This window comes from Lynx canadensis, chromosome B2 (genome assembly GCF_007474595.2).
Source record: "Lynx canadensis isolate LIC74 chromosome B2, mLynCan4.pri.v2, whole genome shotgun sequence".
NCBI classification, from domain to species: domain Eukaryota; kingdom Metazoa; phylum Chordata; class Mammalia; order Carnivora; family Felidae; genus Lynx; species Lynx canadensis.
In genome coordinates this window covers 13,396,637-13,417,979 of record NC_044307.1, presented here as the reverse complement: position 1 = coordinate 13,417,979, position 21,343 = coordinate 13,396,637, and the positions used below count along the sequence as shown (strand labels likewise).

The 21,343-nt window shown below is 48.4% G+C and overlaps 1 protein-coding gene across 3 annotated transcripts in view; it reads left to right on the top strand.

Annotated features, from left to right (window-relative positions):
- The window catches only part of JARID2 (jumonji and AT-rich interaction domain containing 2), a 271,818-nt gene that overhangs the window by 204,232 nt on the left and 46,243 nt on the right, over window positions 1-21,343 (top strand). For all 3 annotated transcript variants that reach the window (XM_030314809.1, XM_032593108.1, XM_030314808.1), the window contains one exon: window positions 10,730-10,906. In XM_030314809.1, the coding sequence (XP_030170669.1) occupies window positions 10,730-10,906 (177 nt within the window). The remainder of the gene's footprint in view (window positions 1-10,729; window positions 10,907-21,343) is intronic.

Here is a 21,343-nt window from a genome sequence, read left to right as displayed (position 1 = left end):
CTGCAAGGAACACTTCATCGCTAATAACGAACTTCGGGAGCAGAATGGGAATGCTTTACGCCGTATGCCATCTTTGGGGAGGAAGCCACACTGTGTCACAGTGGTGCACACCTTTTCTTGATGGTTCCTTCAGAGACGTGTTGCATCGTAGTTTTTGGGAGAAAAATGGGATCCAAAACGGTATTCTCCTTGCCTTGAGGGTTTCAGCGGCTACCCTCTCCTTTCTGCAAATCAAACCAGCCTCCTATGCTTGGTTTTCCAGAAGAGTCCGTGTTACATGGCTGAGTTCTGCTGAGCAAGCAATTTATTTGCCAGGATAGTTTATCAGGCTAGTTAGGAGGAAATATGAAACCCTGGAATTCTTAAGCGCGGAGGATGGGGGGGGGCGGTGGGAGTGGGGGGAAAGGATGGATCCCTTTTAATTGCTCTGTGACCTTGATCAGTTGTTAAGATTCCAAGACATTTTGTTCAGAGGACTGGCCGAGCTCCAGGCCAGCTGGCCTCTGACCAGGCTTTGCCCTCCCTGGAGATAAAGCATGCTTCACGTTTTCCCAGCCAGTGGCTGCTGGCACGGATTCAGTAGCATTCCTCACAGTCAGTTCTGGCCTTCTCTGTAATTTCTAGAGATCCCCTTAGTATTTCCTGTCCTTTCCGAAATCCATTTAGAGAAGGTAGATGGGGGTAAAAGTAAGGACAGCCCTATTTTGTTTGCTGAGCACCTTCCTGGCTGCCGAGGTGTCGTCGTTCTGATACCACTGAAGACCTCAGTACTAGTCACCTCAAAAATAAAACTGTTCCCGTACCGGCAAAAATGGGCTTCTTTGGGAATAGCAGGGAATTGGAGTTCCGGTGTACAAGCAAACCATAGGCAAACCCATCAAAGAAGAAGAAGGCTTTACGGAGGAGGAAGTTGGGGAAGGGGTTATTTCAAAAGAAAAGTCCATTGGAGAAAAGCATGTGTGCAGCGTGGTGATCGTTTCTCAGGGCTGAGTTGCAGGGGGTATGGATTTCTTCCAGGAGACGGGATGGACATCCTTCCCTGTTGGGGCCCGTCATTGATGACTTTCTCCTGTTGCCATTCTGTTGGGGCCTGTAATTGACGCTTCTTTCTATAATTTATATCGATGCTACCTCTTCCCTTTCTAGCCTCCCAACTCTAATGAGGTTTCCCTTTATTAATTTTCACAGTGTGCATGTCCCCCAGGCAAGGTGACCCTTCGGTGTTCAGTGTTAGGATTTGTGGATGCTTTGCATGATGAAGAGAGAGACTTTGCAGTTGGAATAGTGGCTGTGTGACCTTGATAAAGCTACTTTTCTGACTTGTTTGCACTTCCAAACTTGATGAGTAGAAGTTAACGTACCATCGAGCCCATCATAGCTGCCATATGGTGTGATTTGTGTGTTCATTTGAGGTAGAGCTAGAGAGACCTAATTGCATTTGATGGGATGTGTATTTGTGTGTGTTTTAAGCCACGTGTATAAATAACAAACCTGGGAAAGGCTGTAAGGGGGAGGATTCCAGCTGTTAATTAAAAGTTGGCTTCTCCTGTTGCTACTATGGGCAGGTCGGCAGGAGTTGACAGTTGTTGGGAGCGAAAGTGGTTCTCACTGCTAGGAGTCCGTCCTGTTAGGACTCTGGCAGGTGGGACAGGTGCCCTAACTTTGGGGAATTTCTCAGGTGCCCACGGGCTGTAACAGGAGGAGGAGTGTCCTGGGAAAGACCAGACCAGCCAGGTGGTGAGGAGGTCGGCGCTTCTGCCCTGTTCTTAGAAGACTTTCACATGGCTGAAGGTTTCGAGCTCTCCCTCGACATTCCTCCCTGAACTCCCAGTTCCAGAAAGCCTCTGACTTGTTGAGTCCACTTTGCACATCTGCACCCCCATAGCTTGTTATCCACCTGCTTGCTCCCCCCATTTAGGAAAGCAGATAGGAAAGAAACTGCTTGTGCTCTTACCTACGTGAAGTTACAGGACCGTCTGATCCTTACAGTTCTGAGTTTTTGTCCCCGAAGCCACACGTTAACCTAGCATCCACTTGGGTGGGAGCTGCTTACAGCGCGTTGGCCTGTGTTACCTCGTTCCCTTTGGGGTTATCACGCTTGTTCCAGCTGAAGACCTCCTCCTCCCCGTATAGACAAGGAAACTGAGTCTCACAACCAATGAGCGCGTGACCGCCGAGCTGACGCTTCATCCTAGATTTTTGGATCCCGTGTAGGGTCTTTGCCAGTGAATTGGATTTGTGCAGGTCACAAGGAAGAGCAGTCCTAGGACGGGCATCAGGTGTAGGCAGCTCCGAACCCCTTTAGCAATTAGGGGTTCCCTTTGAATTTGGGGAATGTATCCCTGGTAGTGCCAGAAATGACTTAAGCTGAACGTTTTAAAATTTTACCATAATTTTAATTACCTTTCCTTTAGGACCAGTGATATTAATTTTCTACTGATCTGATAGAGATAAATCATTTAAGACATGTGGGTCTCTTTAAATTTTTTTTTTAATGTTTATTTCTGAGACACAGAGAGACAGAGCATGAGTGGGGGAGGGTCAGAGAGAGAGGGAGACACAGAATCCGAGCAGGCTCCAGTCCCTGAGCTGTCAGCACAGAGCCCGATGCGGGGCTCGAACTCACAGACTGTGAGATCATGACCTGAGCTGAAGCCGGACGCTCAACTGACTGAGCCACCCAGGCGCCCCACGTGGATCTCTTTAAAAAGAAAATCACGCAGGGGCGCCTGGGTGGCGCAGTCGGTTAAGCGTCCGACTTCAGCCAGGTCACGATCTCGCCGTCCGTGAGTTCGAGCCCTGCGTCAGGCTCTGGGCTGATGGCTCGGAGCCTGGAGCCTGTTTCCGATTCTGTGTCTCCCTCTCTCTCTGCCCCTCCCCCGTTCATGCTCTGTCTCTCTCTGTCCCAAAAAAAAAAAAAAAAAAAAAAAAACGTTGGAAAAAAAAAAAACAAAAAAGAAAATCATGCAGAGCTCCTGGGTGGATTTAGAGTCCAACTTCAGCTTAGGTGGTGGTCTTGAGGTTTGTGAGTTCAAGCCCTGCATCCCATCAGTGCAGAGCCTGCTTCCGATTCCCCCTCCCCCCTCCCTCTGTCTTCTTCTTCCTCTCTCCCCCCTCCTTCTCTCTCCCCCTCCCTGTCTTCTTCCTCTCTCCCTCTCTCTGTCCCCCCTCCCTCTGTCTTCTCTCTCTCTCTCTCTCTCTCTCTCTCTGTGCCCCTCCCCTGCTTGTGCTCTCTCTCAAATGAACGTTAAAAAAATATATTTTTTTTTTTTAATTTTTTTTTCAACGTTTATTTATTTTTTGGGACAGAGAGAGACAGAGCATGAACGGGGGAGGGGCAGAGAGAGAGAGACACACACACAGAATCGGAAGCAGGCTCCAGGCTCTGAGCCATCAGCCCAGAGCCTGACGCGGGGCTCGAACTCCCGGACCGCGAGATCGTGACCTGGCTGAAGTCGGACGCTTAACCGACTGCGCCACCCAGGCGCCCCCAAAAAATATATATTTTAAATAGCGCACGGAGTAGTTGTATATGGTAAGTCATCTTCAGGCACGTGACAGTGGATGAGGTTTGGGAACTCTGGTAAGTAAGTTCTTCGCTGGTGAATTATAAAGGCTGACCTGGAAGGGACCAAGCAACATTGCCATTCACTGTTTTCTGGTTGTTCCACACCCTTCGTGTTTACCTGTGGGGGGATGAGGGCAGACCTCTGCTCTGTTTGGCGTGCTAGTGCCCAGAATAGTGCCTTGGACGTACACGGATGAATGAACAAGGCAGTCACAACTGCCTTTTTCTGTGACTCTCCCATGTCCATGATCGGAGCTTTTCTTCTCACTCAGGAAATCTGTAAATAATTACCCCTCTACCCCATCCCCCCGCGGTGCCTACCAGTTTACTCTGAAGTTTTGTTTTAAAATTGCATAACGACAGTAGGGGCCGGCTGCTTTTCATATTCTGTGTGTGTAGCCTAAAGATCAATCGTAGAAATGCCAACTCGGTGGGCCAGGCGGGTTTATTAGGTCAAGCTACAGAATTGGACTCCCCAGCTAACAGTGTGCAGGGAATCCCTTTAGGGTCTTTCTAAAATAGGACTGAGCTATGTTTAGCTTGTTAAGATAACTGGTCGGGGGAGGGAAGATAATGGGAAGGAGGGCTTGTTATGTGTACATGATTATGATTCATGGAGAAGAATCCAATTTTATAGAAACCACAGCCCAAATTAGAGAAAGCAAGCTTTTGGATTAAAATGATTTCTGTTGTGGTTGTAACATACCACAGTTTGATTTTTGTCCAGATGAAAACATTTGGTTTTCACTTCAGTAAATATTGTGGAGACATTGCCAGCTAATTCTGAAAAAGTAATGAAATACGGCTTTGGCAAAGTGCACATGCATTCTGTACTCCCGAATCCACTTATCTGATCCAAGTTCAGATTTTTTCCCACATTTGCTAATGCACTTGAATAATCAGAAGAGAAAATCTGCCTGTAATTCTAGTAGAAAACTGTATCCCCTCAATACACTTTTATCATCTATGGGGTAGAAAAGAACTCTTCCATCTTTACTCCTCCCCAAATACACCACCCCCCCTCCAAACACGTTCCTTAAGTCTTTTGAAACATTCACCTTTCATTGATGACCTCTTTAGAACTACAGTTTGTAGGGGAGGCAGGATGTAGTTCTGTGTGGGAAGTCAGCCTCTCTGCCTTGTTAATTAAGGTCGTGAATGGCGCTTGTCCCTTGACTTGGGGAGACCACCCTGGGAGCACCAGGGCAGAGCTCAGACTGAGGGCTGCTGAGCCCTTTCTGTGAGACCCCTTGTATTTCCTGTCTTTGCTGGTGTTTTGCAGCAGGTGAGCCTTGCTGTGGAAAGGGAAGATCTCTTTGGCAAAGCTCTTTGGTGTTGTGAGACCACCGGGCCCTCTCTCCCTGATGTTTGCAGTCCTGTAATGCCTGTTTTCCTGAATGCTAGACCCACAGGGAGCTTTTCCAGAGTCTGCCTCATTGACACTTGGAGTAAAGAATTTTCTCTCATAAATTGTCTAGAGATGAATCTTATTTCTAAAGGTTTTGTTTTTTTAAAAAAAATTGGTTTTAATGTTTATTGTGTGTGTGTGTGTGTGCGCACGTGTGCGAGAGAGAGAGAGAGAGAGAGAGAGAGAGAGAGAGAGAGAGAATATCCAAAGCAGGCTCCAGGCTCTGAGCTGTCAGCACAGAGCTCCCCACGGGGGCTTGAACCCACGAACTGCAAGGTCATGACCTGAGCCAGACAAAGTCGGACGCTTAACCCACTGAGCCATCCAGGTGCCTCGAGGCGAAGCTTATTTCTAATGTACTAGGATCTATAAGTTGCATGCTATTTTTGATGAAAACTATTTTGACGAAAAACATACGTACTCTTCTATTTTCGAATACTGATTTCACTTTCTGTGGACTCTGGGTCAATATGATTACGTAAAACACCCGTTCACCCATGTTTATACTGAGGAGGGGTAATTTCCACTAGTGATAAATAACCCGGACTGCTGTGTGCTTTTAGGGTTTTAAAATTCCCTTTCTTTCATCTTTTCCTGTGTCTTAAGAGATTCCTCTTTCTCTAAACTGATTGGTAAATTAGATAATCGAGCTTGAATCTAGGCTAAGAAGAAATAAATGTGCTCTATGTGAATGCCTTTTAACTAGTTGTGGTTCCTGACACGCTTGGTATTTTCTTTTATGGATTTTAGCTGTTCTCCAGGTATTTGCATATAGCTGTGTTTCTCTATCGCCTTGATTATTTTCACTTGAGCATAAAATAGGATGCTTTTTTTTTTTTTTTTTTTTTTTTTTAATAACCGGTTTTGTCTCTGTGAGAATCAAAGCTCTTTTTGCTTTTTGCCCGGGTTCTGGTTTCTCCTGATCAGAATCAGGGACTCCGAGGATGGACAGTAGCCACATGGCGACAGAGTGTCAGATTCTGTTGGCTGCAGCGTTCTCTGCTTGCTTCGGTTTGACTGCAAACTTCGTGAAATGGAAGGTTATGAGGGTACCCAGGAAAATTCTGGAGGTCTGTTCCTTCTGGGGCAGAAGCTCACGGTTCACGAGGTGGCTTCTGGTAGACAGGTTGTGGGTTGGCGGTGGCTTTGTGAACGCAGGCTAAACGACAGCAGGGCCATACCCAGGGGGAGATGGGTTGTTTGCCACGAGTGGCACCGGCCAGTGGAGAGAGTTGGTGCAAGGCGAGGACGTAAACTTAAGGACATCACCATCTTGCCTCTTTGAGGATGCTTTCTTCATCTTTGGGTCCAGACCAGTGGGTCAGTCATCTGACCAGAACCACAGTCCCCTCTTAGTGTGAGGGAGATCTGCGTTTCTCCCTGTGCCCCAGAACGTAGGGCGGATCGGCTCGTTCCACGCCTGACTGTGGAGCCACCTCCCTCCGGACTTGGTGGCGTTCCGAGTTTCCGTCTGAGAGTGTCCCTCAGAGACGGCCCATCCCGGTTCTTCACATCTTACACGTCCCTGTGTTAGCCTCTGACTCTCTTCTAGAATATCTAGGAGGTTACGGCAGTGGGTTTGTTTGCTGAGAAGCTGTTAGAACAGATGCATGCAAAAGATTGGTTGTTTGCTGCTTGTGTAGAAGCTGTTACCCTGTGTGCTTTTCTTCTGGGAATATTGACGGAACTTGGATGCTTTTTAGCCATTCTCTCCACTTTAGTTCTTTGGAACATAATGTTCACCCCATTCTCTCAAAATCACGAGTATAAGGAATGGAATAGTGGATTCATGATGCTTATCCAAGGCAGGAGCTTTGAAAAATCCATACCAGAGGGCCGCCTGGGTGCCTTAGTCAGTTAAGTGTCTGAGTCTTGATTTCAGCTCAGGTCATGATCTCACGGTTCATGAGTTGGAGCCCTGAGTCGGACTCTGCACTGACATTGTGGAGCCTGCTTGGGATTCCCCTCCCCTCCCCTCCCCTCCCCTCCCCTCCCCTCAATAAACTAATAATAAAACACACCCAAAATAAATAAACTTAACAGACTCTGTAGAGGATTTTTTAAAGTGGAAGTTAATTCCTTTTCATATGTTGCACCTGGATTTCAGCTGATTCTATTTGAAATATAGACCATTTTTCTCAGTCTTAATCCCTCCCTTTTTTTGTTTTTGTTTTTAAAGATGACCTCCCATTAGCCTTGGTTGCAGAGTTCACTGCCTTTCCTGCTGAGAGGAGACTGGGGAAGGCTGGAGGGGCACCTGCCACCCCCTGCCCCCAGCACATCCCTTCCCCTGCTGCCCCCCCCGGCTGGCCGCTGCGTCCTCGGGTTGCCGTGTGCTCTCCGCACACGCCTGTTCTTCTCTGTGCTGGTCCGCGTGTCCCAAGATGGAGCCCAGGGCGGCTCTTCGTTAGAAGAAATCAGACCTGGGTCTTTTAATCTGGAAGGAATTTGAAGAGATGATCCACCCATACGTCACATATGTGCCAGGATGAGTTAGAGCCCATGGGAAAATACATCCATCTGTGTCTCATGAGGGTTGAAATACAGTTAGTCCAGCGTTTTTTAAAGTACCTAAGCAGTTAGACTTGGGAACAAGGATCCACCAGCACTGGTTGTTTGACTGTACCTCGCCTACCCTGTGCACAGCCTGACTGCAGACCTCCCGAGTTGGAAACGGGAGAGTGCTGTCCCCTTTTCCTAGTCAGTCTCCTACTGATTATAAAACCACTTTAGGGGCGCCTGGGTGGCGCAGTCGGTTAAGCGTCCGACCTCAGCCAGGTCACGATCTCGCGGTCCGGGAGTTCGAGCCCCGCGTCGGGCTCTGGGCTGATGGCTCAGAGCCTGGAGCCTGTTTCCGATTCTGTGTCTCCCTCTCTCTCTGCCCCTCCCCCGTTCATGCTCTGTCTCGCTCTGTCCCAAAAATAAATAAAAAAAATGTTTCCGATTCTGTGTCTCCCTCTCTCTCTGCCCCTCCCCCGTTCATGCTCTGTCTCTCTCTGTCCCAAAAATAAATAAACGTTGAAAAAAAAATTAAAAAAAAAAAAAAAAAACCACTTTAGAACAAGTATAGATATATATTGTTCCAGGGGAAGTATGGCCAGATAGTTTTTCCTTTTCTTTTCCTTACTTTACTTTTCTGTTTATAAGAACCTTCCTTCTATCAAAAACCTGCTTCTAATTGGAGATGATCAAAAGGGAGGGGGGGAAAAACAGGTTAATCGCTTTTGTTAGCCTGTAGCCAAGTCTCTTCTACCAGGTACATCCCTGTGGAGTTTCATTTCTACCTAGTGCTGTGACCCACGTAATTTTGGGGTTTTTAACATGCACAAAAGGTCATGACTGCAGCAGACGGAAGGTGGCTTGGAGAGCTGTCTGTGTGCTCTTTGCATTTCTGCAGGGCGGGTATCGGGGTGGCGACCTCTGTTCCCTGATGCTGCTCATTCACTTCTCTGTCCTTGTTGGATTGTGTGGCCCAGAAGCCGGACAGGGATGGTTTTAGAGATCTCCACTGGGAAGGAGAGCAGATCGGTTACCTGTGTCTTTATTGCTATCCCGGAGCATTAGCTCATTCACAGGAAAGTGGGCAAGAGAAGAAATGAATTTCACACTTAATAGGTCTTTGGCTGCTTGGTAGTAACTCTTTCCTAAAATACTTCATGGTTAAGAAGATTAAAATTGTTGGGCACCGGGGTGGCTTAGCTGGTTAAGCTTCTGACTTCTGCTCAGGTCATGGTCTTGTGGTTTGTGAGTTCGAGCCCAGCATCGGGCTTTGTGCTGTTGATGCAGTTTTGGGGTGACAGTGGGATGGTCTGGAGCTGACCGCCAGGAAAGAATTCTTGAAGATGTAAGATGTCTTTGGTACAAAAAGGTGACTTTATTAAAGCACAGGGACAGGACCCGTGGGCAGGAAGAGCTGCATGGGGTCGTGACAGGTAACTCATCATATACCCTCAGGCTGGGAGGGCGTCAGGGATAGAGTAAGTCTCCAAGGAATTTTGGGAGCAAGGTTTCCAGGACCTTGAGGGGCTAGCTGTTACTAGGGAAACACCATTTATTACCGTTTAATAAAATCTCAGTCACGAGACCCTTCAGATGCATATTGGGGGAGGAGGGGGGCATAAGCTTGGGGTATAATCGCCAGCATATATCTTAAGGCAGTTGTGATAAAGGGAGTAGACTTACAGGATCCTTGAGGTTGGGATAATGTTAAGCTAAGGTTCTCTTTTGCCCCCAGCAAAGTGTCCTCATCGAGGCAGCTGAGCTCCTAGAGGGAGGTCACTCTGCCGGTTTCAAGGACTTGTCAGTGGGCCATAAGCAGCAAGGGATAATTTTCCATTTGTCTTACTTCCCTGCATACCATGGCAAGCCCTGAGACCCCTTTCCTTTGTTCTCGGGTAGCTGGGGGTGTCTGAGGAATATTACACATATTCCACTGGTTGGGGGGGGGGGGGGATGCGGGCACCAGCCTGCATTTTGCCCCCTCATCTTGCCCCACGCCCCCTCATCAGTCAGCACGAAGTCTGCTTCAGATCCTCTGTCTCCCTCTCTCTCTGTCCCTCCCCTGCTCATGGTTCTCGTTCTCTCTCTCTCTCTGAGAAATAAATACTAAAGATTATAGTTGTTGCTAGAAATAATTTGGGAGAATTTCTTTGGATTTTTAAGTAGCCTCTGGTCCTAAACAATGTACCAGTGAGTTGTGTCATCTTTAAATGGTCATTGTTTGATAAAGAACCATATCGTGCTGCTTCATATTAGCAACCTTCTTTTCTGGTGTTCCTGCTTTATCTTAAATGCAGAAATGGGGGCGCCTGGGTGGCCCAGTCGGTTAAGCGGCCGACTTCGGCTCAGGTCACGATCTCACGGTCCGTGAGTTCGAGCCCCACGTCGGGCTCTGTGCTGACAGCTCAGAGCCTGGAGCCTGTTTCCGATTCTGTGTCTCCCCTCTCTCTGACCCTCCCCTGTTCATGCTCTGTCTCTCCCTGTCTCAAAAATAAATAAAATGTTAAAAAAAAAAAATTAAATGCAGAAATGAAAACATCTGGGGGCATGAGGAGGTTAAGGTGTAAAAGGAGTGTGAGGGATGTGGGGTTTTCTTTTAGGGTTTTGTTTTGTTTTTTTAATCCAGCACTTTTAGTTAGTCTTGTGCAGGAATTTATTTTAATAATTTTACATGCTATTAACCTGATCGTAATATCAAAGTAGCTTCCAAATATATTGCGATTTTGGGGGGATCCATGTCTGTGACTCACCTCATGTGAATTCAAGACCATTACTGTATGTAGGAAATGTTGTATTCTCTGTTACTGCCGCTTGGTTTGTCTTTCACTTTGAAATTCATTTGTTTAAAGTCACATTAAGTTGAGTAAGTTAAGTGCATAACCCAGAATAGCCTTTGTCTCTTCCTTGACATCGTGAATAGGTGTTTTTAATTTTACTTCCCCCACCCCCACCCCCTCACAACTATTCATATGAACTAGAAATTCTTCTGATTTGTTGTGTTGGGTGAATGGCATCATCTCCCTACTGGGGCGATTTTGCTTGAAATCCGTTGAAAGGACACAGATGGACTTTTATTTCCTGGGGGATGTTTGAAAAACAGAAGTGGCGGCGGAGACGAACAGCTTTGTGTTCTCTGCTCAGGCCTGAGGATTTAGGTTCGAGCCTTAATAAATGTCTCCGTGTGTAGTGCCCCTTCTGGAAGGGGCGAGGACCCGGGCCTGTGTTCACGAGCCCTCTTCCCTTAAACCCACCAGGCTCTCCTGCGCTGCCCAACAGCATGGTTTATTTCGGAAGCTCTCAGGACGAGGAGGACGTCGAGGAGGAAGACGATGAGACGGAAGACGTCAAAACAGCCACCAACAATGCTTCATCTTCATGCCAGTCAACCCCCAGGAAAGGAAAAACCCACAAGCACGTTCACAATGGACATGGTAGGTGGGCTCTTGGTTCCGGGGGTAGCGACAAGGTAAAAGCCACAGCTCCGACTTCGAGAGCTGGGACGGGTCATCTGTGGACCTGAAAGACCCGGGTGAAGGTTGCGTAGCCGCTTGGTGATCAGGCTAGTCCTGGACGCTTCTCTGGGTGCCAAGCTCTTGCAGAGAGAGGAGTACGTGACCGTACGTCTTGTTTTGTTCCAGGTGAACAGAATAAGACGTGGCGATGGGTGTTTCTCGAAGTGTAGAGGCGACGTTAAATCTCGTAAGAGCTGCAGGTGATAGCGATCGGAAGAGGACAAGGTCACGTCTAAACAGGGATGGTTAGGAAGCACTCCTGAAAAATCTTCCCATGATCAACTTAAATTGTGATTTTTTTTTTTTTTTTAAGCGGGAGGAGGTCACGTAGAAAGAGAACTGTTACTGAGCACATGAGATCCAGTAAACGCACGTATATTGTGTACCCGACTGAGTTTTTTTTTTTTTTCTCCTCGTGCTACCGTGGGTCGCAGGAGGACTCGAGTGGATGTCAGTGAGGAAGCTACTTAGGTGAGGGGGCTGTGGGACGTGTTCAGTGGTTTTCCAACAAGGAAGTGACGTGATTGGCATTGTGCCGGGAGTAGATGAAGCCGGCCTCCGGTGTGAGGATTACATGGAGGGAAGGGAGCGAGGAAGGGGAAACCCGCTCCGAAGGTTGTAATTGTGGCCAGCCACCTGGCCAGAGGTAACAAGGGACTGAGAGTTGGCCATGGGGCTCTCACTGGGAGGAGGAGGGGCTGGATGGTAGGCTTAGGAGGACTTGACGTGGACTGGGGGACGTAAGCAGGAAAAGTAGAAAAGGAGAGGAGGAGACTGAGGCACGGAGGATGGGGCAGGGAGGTACTGTGGCCATTTCCTGTTGTGCTCCTACCCACATGCTTGGCATCCTGTTTCCTGCAGGACTCGGAGACCCTGTGAGGGAGCCAGCCCCCGCCCCCCGCCAGCCCCAACCCGGGAGTGGCAGAAAACCAGTGCTATCAATAAGTGATTGAGGCAAAGGAAGAGGTCTCCCTTTTCCCCCTCCGTGACTGCCTTGAGCTCCCCCTTGTTTCTCTGGACCCAGGGGGATATAGAGGCTCGGGTCAGGCACAGGCCTAGACATAATGGGAACGTGTCTGGCTTTCACTGTTGTGGAGCATTTTTCCCTTGTCAATATAACGAGTGTTTGTCGTGCCTCTTGCTGGGGACTGAGTGCAGGAGGCATGCAGACATAGCAAAGGGTGCGACCCGCTTTTTAAGAACTTCACAGTTTAGTCGGGGAAATGGGGTTAATAACCTCAGTGCAGAATACAAAATGGCGACTGAATTTTAACCTTCCAAGAACAAGGTTTCCACCTGCAGCTGTGATCGTCAGAAGTCTTGATAGTTGGAAGAGAGCCACGTATAGGAGTTGGAATACAGGTGTAGGTATAGAGATGAACTTGACATGCACGATCATGAACTGGGGTGCGTTGCCGGGTTGTGGGGCGACTGTCCCACCCGAGTATGGGGGGTGGTGTTCTTCAGGGTGACTGGGAATGACCAAGTGGAGTTGTTAACATGCCCCGCTGGGCAGAAGGAATGGTTGGAATGTGGAGAGTGGGAAACAGTGGAGGATTTTTGATGTGGAAATAAGATTAAAGAGATCCAAGGAGCCCAGCCCGGAAATAACCATTGAGGGGCTGGACTTGGGAACATACGATGGTTCACGTGTGCGCAAGGGCCTTTTGAAGCAAAGGTGAGCAGCTTTTCACTACTGTCTGGAGAACCAAGGCTGGAGGTAATAGAACAGGAGTTAGGAAGGGAGGTGGTTTGGGGGTAGTTAAGGACTTTATTATCTGCCGAATTTGCAGTGATGGTAAAAGACAAAAATCCAGAGGACGGGCTGGAAATTTATCGTCCCAGAGCTGCTGGCCGAGGCGTTCAGAAGGGGGCTGAGCTTTCTGAGGTAGGATGAAGCAGGAAAGGAGACTTGTGGAGATTTGCTTTTCGTTTGAATTCTTGGGAAGGTATTTTCTAGTTTTACTTTGGGTTCAGTAGGAGTCAGGAGTAAATAAAAACGAACACAACATGAAATTAGACTCCTATCAGTTGGTCTCTGTGTCCATATGATAAATATATTTCCTCAGGATAGTGTCAGAATTATTCCTTGGTACTATTTTTCATTGTCTCACTGTGCTGGGTGGGTGAATTCATCAGTCTTTCAGGGTTTCTGGACCCAGTTCCAACATGGCAGGTAAGTACTTCCCTCGCTCCCCAAACACCTAGCAGATTTCGGTCCCCAGTAGGGTTCTGAGAATTTAACTCCATTCCGACACCACCTATCTAGAGATTGCATGAGACTCCACAGGTTAAGGGCTCAGTCCTGGAAGGCTGTCCCCTTATCACCCACCTCAGATGCCACCCACAAGCCCGCTATTCCTTGGAAACCGGCTACACATTGGAGGTTCCAATGAAATCCCACTCAGGTTTGACTAATTTGTTAGAGTGGTTCACAGAACTCAGGGAGACACTTAACCTTCACCAGTTTGATAAAGGATACAGATCCCCAGCCAGATGGAGAGGGGTGTAGGGTGAGGTATGGGGAAAGGGCACGGAACTTCCACACTGTCTCCACGCCAGTCACTTTGCATCTCCTTAGGTCTTCCAGCCCAGAAGCTCTTAGAATTTTGTCCTTTTGGGTTTTTATGGAGGCATCCTTACATAGTGATGATCGACCAAGTCATTGGCCATTGGCTGATTCAACTTCTAGCTCCTCTCACCTTCCTCAAGGTCGGGGGGGGGGGGTGGGGGTCGGACTGAAGGTTCCAGTCCACTGCTCACGTGGTTGGTTCTCCTGGCACCTGGCCACTGTCCTTGGGTGCTTCCCAAAGGTCCCCTCTCTTAACAGACCTCTGTATCACTCACCGCTTAGGAAATGCTGGGGTTTGGGGAGCCGTGAATCAGGAATCACGAGTGGGGACCAAATACATATCTTAATGGTGAAGTATGTATTTCTCATAAATCACGCTGTTACAGTCAAATCACATGGATCTGTTGAGTGAATCCACACAGGTTGAGCCTCCAACTCCTGCTTTTCAGTTTGTGTGAACTTGCTGGTTCACCAGTCTTCCCGTTGACTCACCTTACAGTGTCCAAGTTACCACCTTCCACGTGCGGGGAGCCTATGCTCCCTTGAATTCTTTTTTCACATGAGCTGCAGAGTGGTGACAGGAAGGGGCAGTGGGTATGCGGTGGCACGTCACAAAGTTTCATGAACGGGCCGGGCTGAGGGAATCGGCCGACTTACTGTGGGAAGAGGGCAACCGTTTTTGCGTTGACCATGGTCACTGTGATCAGGAGTCAAGGAAAATCTCTCTGTAGATACGTGTGTCTGCATTCGCACGTGCGCGTACGTGGGCCGAATTTTTTTTTCTTCTTCTATGTCAGATTTTACCGGTCGAAGTAGTTACCACGTGATTGAAAATGATTTCGTGGCAACTAAAAGGGTTTTCAGTGTTCCCTTTGGGGATTTGCTTGTTGAAACACTCTCGCGTTCTTTTCGTGTAGCGATGAATTTTCTGTCTCTTCCTGGGTAGGGGTGTTGGGGACAGTGTGTCGTTGGGTGCAGTGCGGGGTGCCTGAGCTGGGAACCCCCACGACCGTCTTACTGTCTTTTCTGCCCGTGTGTTCTTGCACACTTTGTCTTCCTCCTTGACTCTGCTGGCTTCCCTGGAGAGAAAGCCTAGGAGAAAGCGGGAACAAGGAGAGTGCCCAGACCAGCGGGGCTGCGCTGGAGCTCTGACTCTGCCCGTACTTGCCAGCACTTTCTGTGCTTTCTTTGATGAGGCTTTAGAAACCAAAGGTGCAAGCCCCTTTATTTCCTGTCTGTGCTAATTCTACTGATGCTGGTTCCTGTGGGTCTCCTTCTCATGACCGTTCCCGTCACAGTGGGTGTTCGTACATCTCTCTTCTGAAAGTTGGATTTCAGGCATTGCGTGTATAGGGTGCTCTAATGTACAGTGTATATACTTGTCTTCCAAGGAGTGAAGTGTCTTTGTTCTGTGTGTTTTTTTTTTTCTGTTTTGTTTTGGGGCAGTTAAGATGAAGGGCTACCTCTCTGATTTCTCCTGAAGTGGTTGGCTTCTGAACCCTTAGTTAGATTGAGTTCATCAACCCCCAACCTCCAGCCCTCTGTCTTTTTAGATTATGTCCCTTTCTTAACAATTTGTTTTTGAGAGGAGAACATGCGTGGGGAGGGAGAGAGAATCCCAAGCAGGTTCTGCGCTGTCAGCGTGGAGTCCAGCATGGGACTCGAGCTCAAAAACTGTGAGATCGTGACCTGAGCTGAAACCAAGAGTCAGATGCTTAACCTACTGAGCCGCCCAGGCACCCCTGATTATGTCTGCTTTTGAGCTGGGAAAGGATTGGTTGCAGTTCCAAACGTTTGCTTCAGTAGAGTTCTAGAACCCATGGGGCTAAGTACCCACCTGAACTTGGAGGTGGGGTGATAGGGAGAGAACTGCAGGCCCAGGCGGTCTGTCCTTGTGTTTGGGAGCCCGCCCGATACCAGTCCCTCCTGTGGTGCCATTTTGTCGTCTGAAGCCCTGACCTTGTTCAGTCTGTGGGGTGTGCTCATTCCTACACCAGCCACCCTTCCACCGTGGGCATTTAACCTCTTGGAATTCAGCTCATCTGTTCTCTAGTAGGCCCCAAGAAAATTATGAATTTGTATTGTCTGAGTTTGTAATGTTGTTGCCATGGGCATGGAGATCTTTCATGTCCTTTTAAGTTCTTTTTTTTTTTTTTTTTATGTTTATTTTTGGGGCGGGTGGTAAGGAGGGGCAGAGAGAGAAGGGGAGACCGAATCTGAGGCAGGCTTTTCAGTCTCTGAGCTCTCAGCACAGAGCCCGACACGGGGCTCGAACTCACAAACCGCGAGATCATGAGCCGAGCTAAAGTCAGATGCTTAACTGACTGAGCCACCCAGGCACTCAGAAGTCTTTTTACATTCTAAACAAACATCGTTGTCAGTAAAGTTATTCTATGCGGTGTTCAGAAGACCCAACAAATCATTTAGAAGTACCAAATCAACTCCCCTGTAGTATCTCCTGCAAAATTAGTTTGTGAGTTTTTGGCAAATGTTAACGCCCGTGAGTGTTGGAGAAAGATTCTGTGTTTATTCCTGAAAATGTATTTGTGGAGGATTTGGAAGGGAGGTCTGGCCATCACTTCACTGAGAAAATTGCTGAAACACAATCATAGCCTTCTTGAGGGCAGGATCTTGCCATATTAAACACTTAGGGAATTTTTTGGAGTTAATTTTTCTGTCCTACATAAAATAAGTGTAATTTATGTGCACGTGAGAAACATGCTAATTTTAGTGCTTTGGAAGATGACCCAGATGAACGAGGGACAGGGACCTTTCCCTAAGGAGCTGATGATCTGGGAAACTCCCTGGAGAATCCCATCAGAAACAGCCTAAGACCTTCAGGCTCTGTCCACGTTTCCCGATCACACAGGCTTAATATCTGGTTCATGTATACCCTCTTTCCTGTCACTTTGTGTTTCTCTCTTGTTGTCACTTCTAGTGTGTCCCCCTGTTGTCCCATGCCACCCATTCTATGACTGACAAGCCTCCCTCACACCCAGGTTCAAACATCTTCCATAGGAAGGGGCTGTTGAGTACAAGCAGCCAGGGTCCTCAAGTGTGTGTTTGGACTCCATTAAAAATGATGTTTCTGTAGGTTCTCGTGTATGTTTGAAACGGTTTGTGAATTTGTTTCTGCTTTTCGGGCATCTGCGTGCGAAATGTTTTGTAAGGTCACATGACAAGGATAACCCGAGTTTCAGCGTCAGGAAGCCCTCTAATGGAGAGGTCATGGTGTCCTTTCTCTCCCTGCCTCTTTCCCTTCCTTCCTGACGCAAAGGACTTTCCTTGGCAAGCGTATTCCGTGATCACGTTTGTATTTTGAAAGATGGATTGTGCGCAGCTCAGAGGCAAAAAAAAGAGAAAAGACCCTCTGAGAGACCACTGCACTAGCCTCTACGTGATCCTGAGGTTTTAATCGAGGTGTCATCAGAATGAAACGGAAAGGTCACATTGGACAGATTGTTGACACCTGGAGATGGCTTGGTGGCCGTGGAAATACAGGTGCCAGGTAGGTCTTCAGACCGTCTGCAGTGCTCTGTGGGGTGCATTCCTCTGGGAAGAGCTGCCCGTGAACTAGCTGCAGTTCCCACTCTCGAGTCCCTCTGGCGTATGCCAGGTGAGTTAAGTGAGCCTTTGACTTTTGTACGGATGCCCGCACGGAGGAGAGAATAGCACAGGGCTTGAAGCCCAGGCTTCAGACTCTGACCCACCTGGCTCGCACTTCTGCTATCCAGTTGATGGCTGCCTCACTTTAAAACTAGTTTATTTTCTTTTTACATCTATTTATTTTTGAGAGACAGAGACGGCGCAAGCAGGGCAGGGGCAGAGAGAGAGGGAGACACAGAATCCGAAGCAGGCTCCAGGCTCCGAGCTGCAAGCTGTCAGCATAGAGCCCGACGCGGGGCTCGAACCCACGAACCGTGAGATCATGACCTGGGCTGAAGTCAGATGCTCAACCAACTGAGCCACCCAGGTGCCCCGATGGCTGCCTCACTTTGAGCATGTGGCTTAATATTTCTTAGTGTCAGGCTTCTCATCTGGAAGGTGGGGAGGAAGCAAATGGTCCGTAGGCTCTCTGTTAACTGCGTGTGCAGACATGTTCATCGTTGGAGGGTGATTTCTCTCATTGGTTTTGGTAGGTGGCCTCACATACCTGCTTTTTTGTGTGAGGGTATGAGTTGAGGTCCGTTTTCCACACACGACAATAAGAATACTAGAGGGTTTTTTTTTTTTTTTTTAATATTTTTTAAAGTTTATTATTTTTGGGGGTGCCTGGGTAGCTCCGTCGGTTGAGTGTCTCACTTTGGCTCAGGTCAAGATCTCTGGTTCGTGAGTTCGAGTACCGTGTCAGGCTCCGTGCTGACAGCTCGGAGCCTGGAGCCTGTTTCAGATTCTGTGCCTCCCTCTCTCTCTGCCCCCTCCCCACCCCGACTCGCACTCTGTCTCTCACACACGCACACACAAATAAACACTAAAAAAAGTTTTAAAATTTATTAATTTTTGAGAGAGACAGACAGTGCCAGCTGGGGAGGGGCAGAGAGAGAGAGAGAAGGAGGGAGAGAAGCTCCTCGAGCAGGCTCCTGACATGGGGCTGGATCCCACAAACCATGAGACCCCGACCCGGGCAGAGATCAAGAGTCAGGCACTTAGCTGACTGAGCCACCCAGCGCTCCAGGAATCCCAGAGTTTTTAGGACAGGTGCACCTATGTTATCTCTTGGTTCCATCTACTCTACAACAGCGTCGTTGTGAAGGTGTCCGGGTGGGAGGGGTAATGGAAAACCTGAGGTCTTGGACCCATCACCCGAGGTGGCAGGTTGCAGCCAAGAGTCGAGGTTCTCGAAATGCCTCTGGCCCCATACGGGATTCTGTGTAGGGGTGAGAGGGTGAGCATCAGTGTTCAGTGAAGGGCAGTTTGCACTGTGATAGTGGACTTCCCACTCCTGTCTGGTAGGCAGTGTCAGAAAAAAAACCAGTGCCACCAGCCCCTGCCTGGGGTATACAGCTCGGCTCAGGTCCCCCCTTGTTGGTTGCCTGCGTGGCTTTGATGTCCTTGGCAGCCAAATAATTAAAACTTACAGGATGACGATGCTTCTCTGCGAGGCCATCGGAGGGATGGAGTTGAAGCCAGCTCAGAAATGTACATGCGGTGAGCGGTGCTCCTTCAATTTCAGGTGACCCAGGGAAAGATGAATGGTTTTGTTGGTAAAAGAGAAGTCAAAAGGGTCGACGATGTAAAAAGAAAAAAAGGGGGGGAAGTCCTCTTTGGAGAAGGCCAGTTTCAGCCAGTGTTTCAGAGGAACGTGGGGCTCTGTCTCGTTACCTGGTAGGTGAGCTGCCTCACCCTCTGTGTTCTGGACCCTCTCTTCTGTAAAGGAGGCAGATAATCAGCAAACAAACCACCGCCAGCCAGCAAGTCCTAGCGATGATTGGGAGGAAGTCCCCAGGCAGGAGAATGTGAAGATGTTCTTGCGGTCATGATTTTCCACAGTAGAGAAAGGAGTCCTTGATACTAGAAGCTTGTCACCCAAAGGTGCTACAAGTAAAACATAGTAGTCTTTGAAAATGGAATATTCGGCTTTGTACAACCTACCCAAGCTTTTCTGGGTAATTAGAATTGTACTGTAATACCAAGTTGCCCAATATGTTTGTCCTTTTTTTTTTTTTTTTTTTGTCTATTCAATTCCTACACAGGTCTTTATCGTCCTCAAAAAGTCACCATGAACTTTGTGTCCTGCCTCTTTAAAGCTACACATTAGCTGCGTGTTCCTGGGCGAGGCATTTAACTTCTCTGATTAATATCCTCTTCCATGCAATGAGCAGGGTAGAGTAGACGAGCTTGCATTTACTCATTCACTTATATGCCAACATAGAGCAAAATTACGGCTTGTGTCTCGTGTATAGGAATAGTTCCCATTGGGATCTTTTATAACAGATAATGGGCATTGCTGCGTGCTCACGGGGAAGGACTTGTCCCAAGATCACCTGTTTAGCCAGGTGAAAGATCCCTCACTAAAATTCGGGCTTGGATGAGGGCATAATTATCATGTAGTCGAGCTGGTTCTCAGACTCGTTGATTATATTCACGCAAGAAAGTGGACAGTGAGTTGCTTTTTCATACTTCTCCACGACAGGGTGTTTCTGTTGTTACAGTGTGGTGTGCGTGTCTCCCGCTTTGTGCCCTGGAGATGTTGCGATGTGTCCAGAAGTCCAACAGCATCTCTCCCAGGAGGGTCCCCGTCACTGAAATGTGGGGAAATAAACGCACAGAGAACAAAACGGGGAACGTGAACGCTTGATTTTTGGAGAAGCTTTGACCAAAAATTCCCCATTGGACCACGTGTCCAGGCAAAGAGTTTTGCTTGGTCTGTGTTAGTTTGACGAAACCAGAAGCCGGACTGCGAATGATGTCCTGTTTTATCTTGTTTCTCCCCAAAGCCTGGACCCTCCCATCTCCCTGCCCAATGAAGCATCAGGGGTTCTGTAGCGAGCAGGCACGTGGCTTGGTGGTGGAGGCCCACGGAAGGCGGTGCCCAGGGAGAGTGCGTGCACCCCCTGACTTGCCCTGCGACCCTGCCATCAGTGTCGGATTGGGCCTGCCTGTGACCGCGCTCATCCCCTGTGGACGCGGAGCCCAGACCCCAGCGGTCCCCTGCGAGAGCCTGCTGTCACCGGGCAGACGTGTAGTTTTGCAGACGTGATCCCGCACTAGAACGTTCTCCCTTCTAATGCGCTGAGCATCCTCGCGGAAATGCATTTGTTTATTAAAATACATAATCTGAAATGACATGGGCAGCATCACGTGCATTTTCAGCCTCGGGTTACCACTCAGGGGTTACAATAACAATGCCCTCGGCAACTTCTCGTCCACCAGCTCTTCAGAGTTTCCAGAATAGTCTTTCGTATACAGAACCTCAGATGATCCTAACAATAGAGCCCTTAGGTAATCCCGATTTGGAAACAAAACCCCAGCATCAAAACACTGCTCTGGGGATATTTATGTTATGACTTGATACTTGAAATGGCTTAGTTTGTGGAAAGTTCTCATAACTGGTTATTTTTTTTCCAGTGGGATAAGCATGGTGGACTGGGGGCATGAATACATCCGTTTGGAATGACTTTGGCCTTGGCTTTCCTCAGTGTTGTCGCTGTGGTGAGGCGTTCCTTCTCCTGTGCAGAGGGGACCTTGGAAGGTCACTGCTCACGGCGGCCACGTATGGTGGCTTTTCACCTGCTTTCTTGCCCTTAGGAAACATGGGACGAATGGCACTGTTTCTCTTTGTGCCCCTCCTTCTGAAGAGGGACATTTCTTGGAAGACTTTTTAAACAACATGTCATTGGACTCACAGCTGGAATGATTTAATTGCTTTTGGATGCACACCGGGGGCACGTTGTGCCAGGGCCAAAAAGCAGTCATTTGGATGAGTTTACCATGTTTCTGCCTTGGAGGTGCGTTCCACCCTCTCCATGCTGGGCAGTGGGGGGCAGGGGCGTGCAGGCAGGGCTGGCGTCTGCCTGTGGCCACATGCAGCAAGGAGATGCTCTCCAGCCGACAGATGCTTTTTTCTTTGTGGGGTGTCCTCTTCACCTTTTTTTCACCTCTGGCAGCTCTAATCCCCACCCTACCCTGCCCTGCCCTGCCATCGTGAGTTTCCCCAAAAGTTGGACTGTGGGCTAGGAGTGTGGTTTTATTGTTTTATTATTCTTTTAAATTTTTTAATGTTTTATTTCTGAGAGAGAGAAAAACAGAGCATGAGTGGCGGGGGGTGGGGAGAAGCAGAGAGA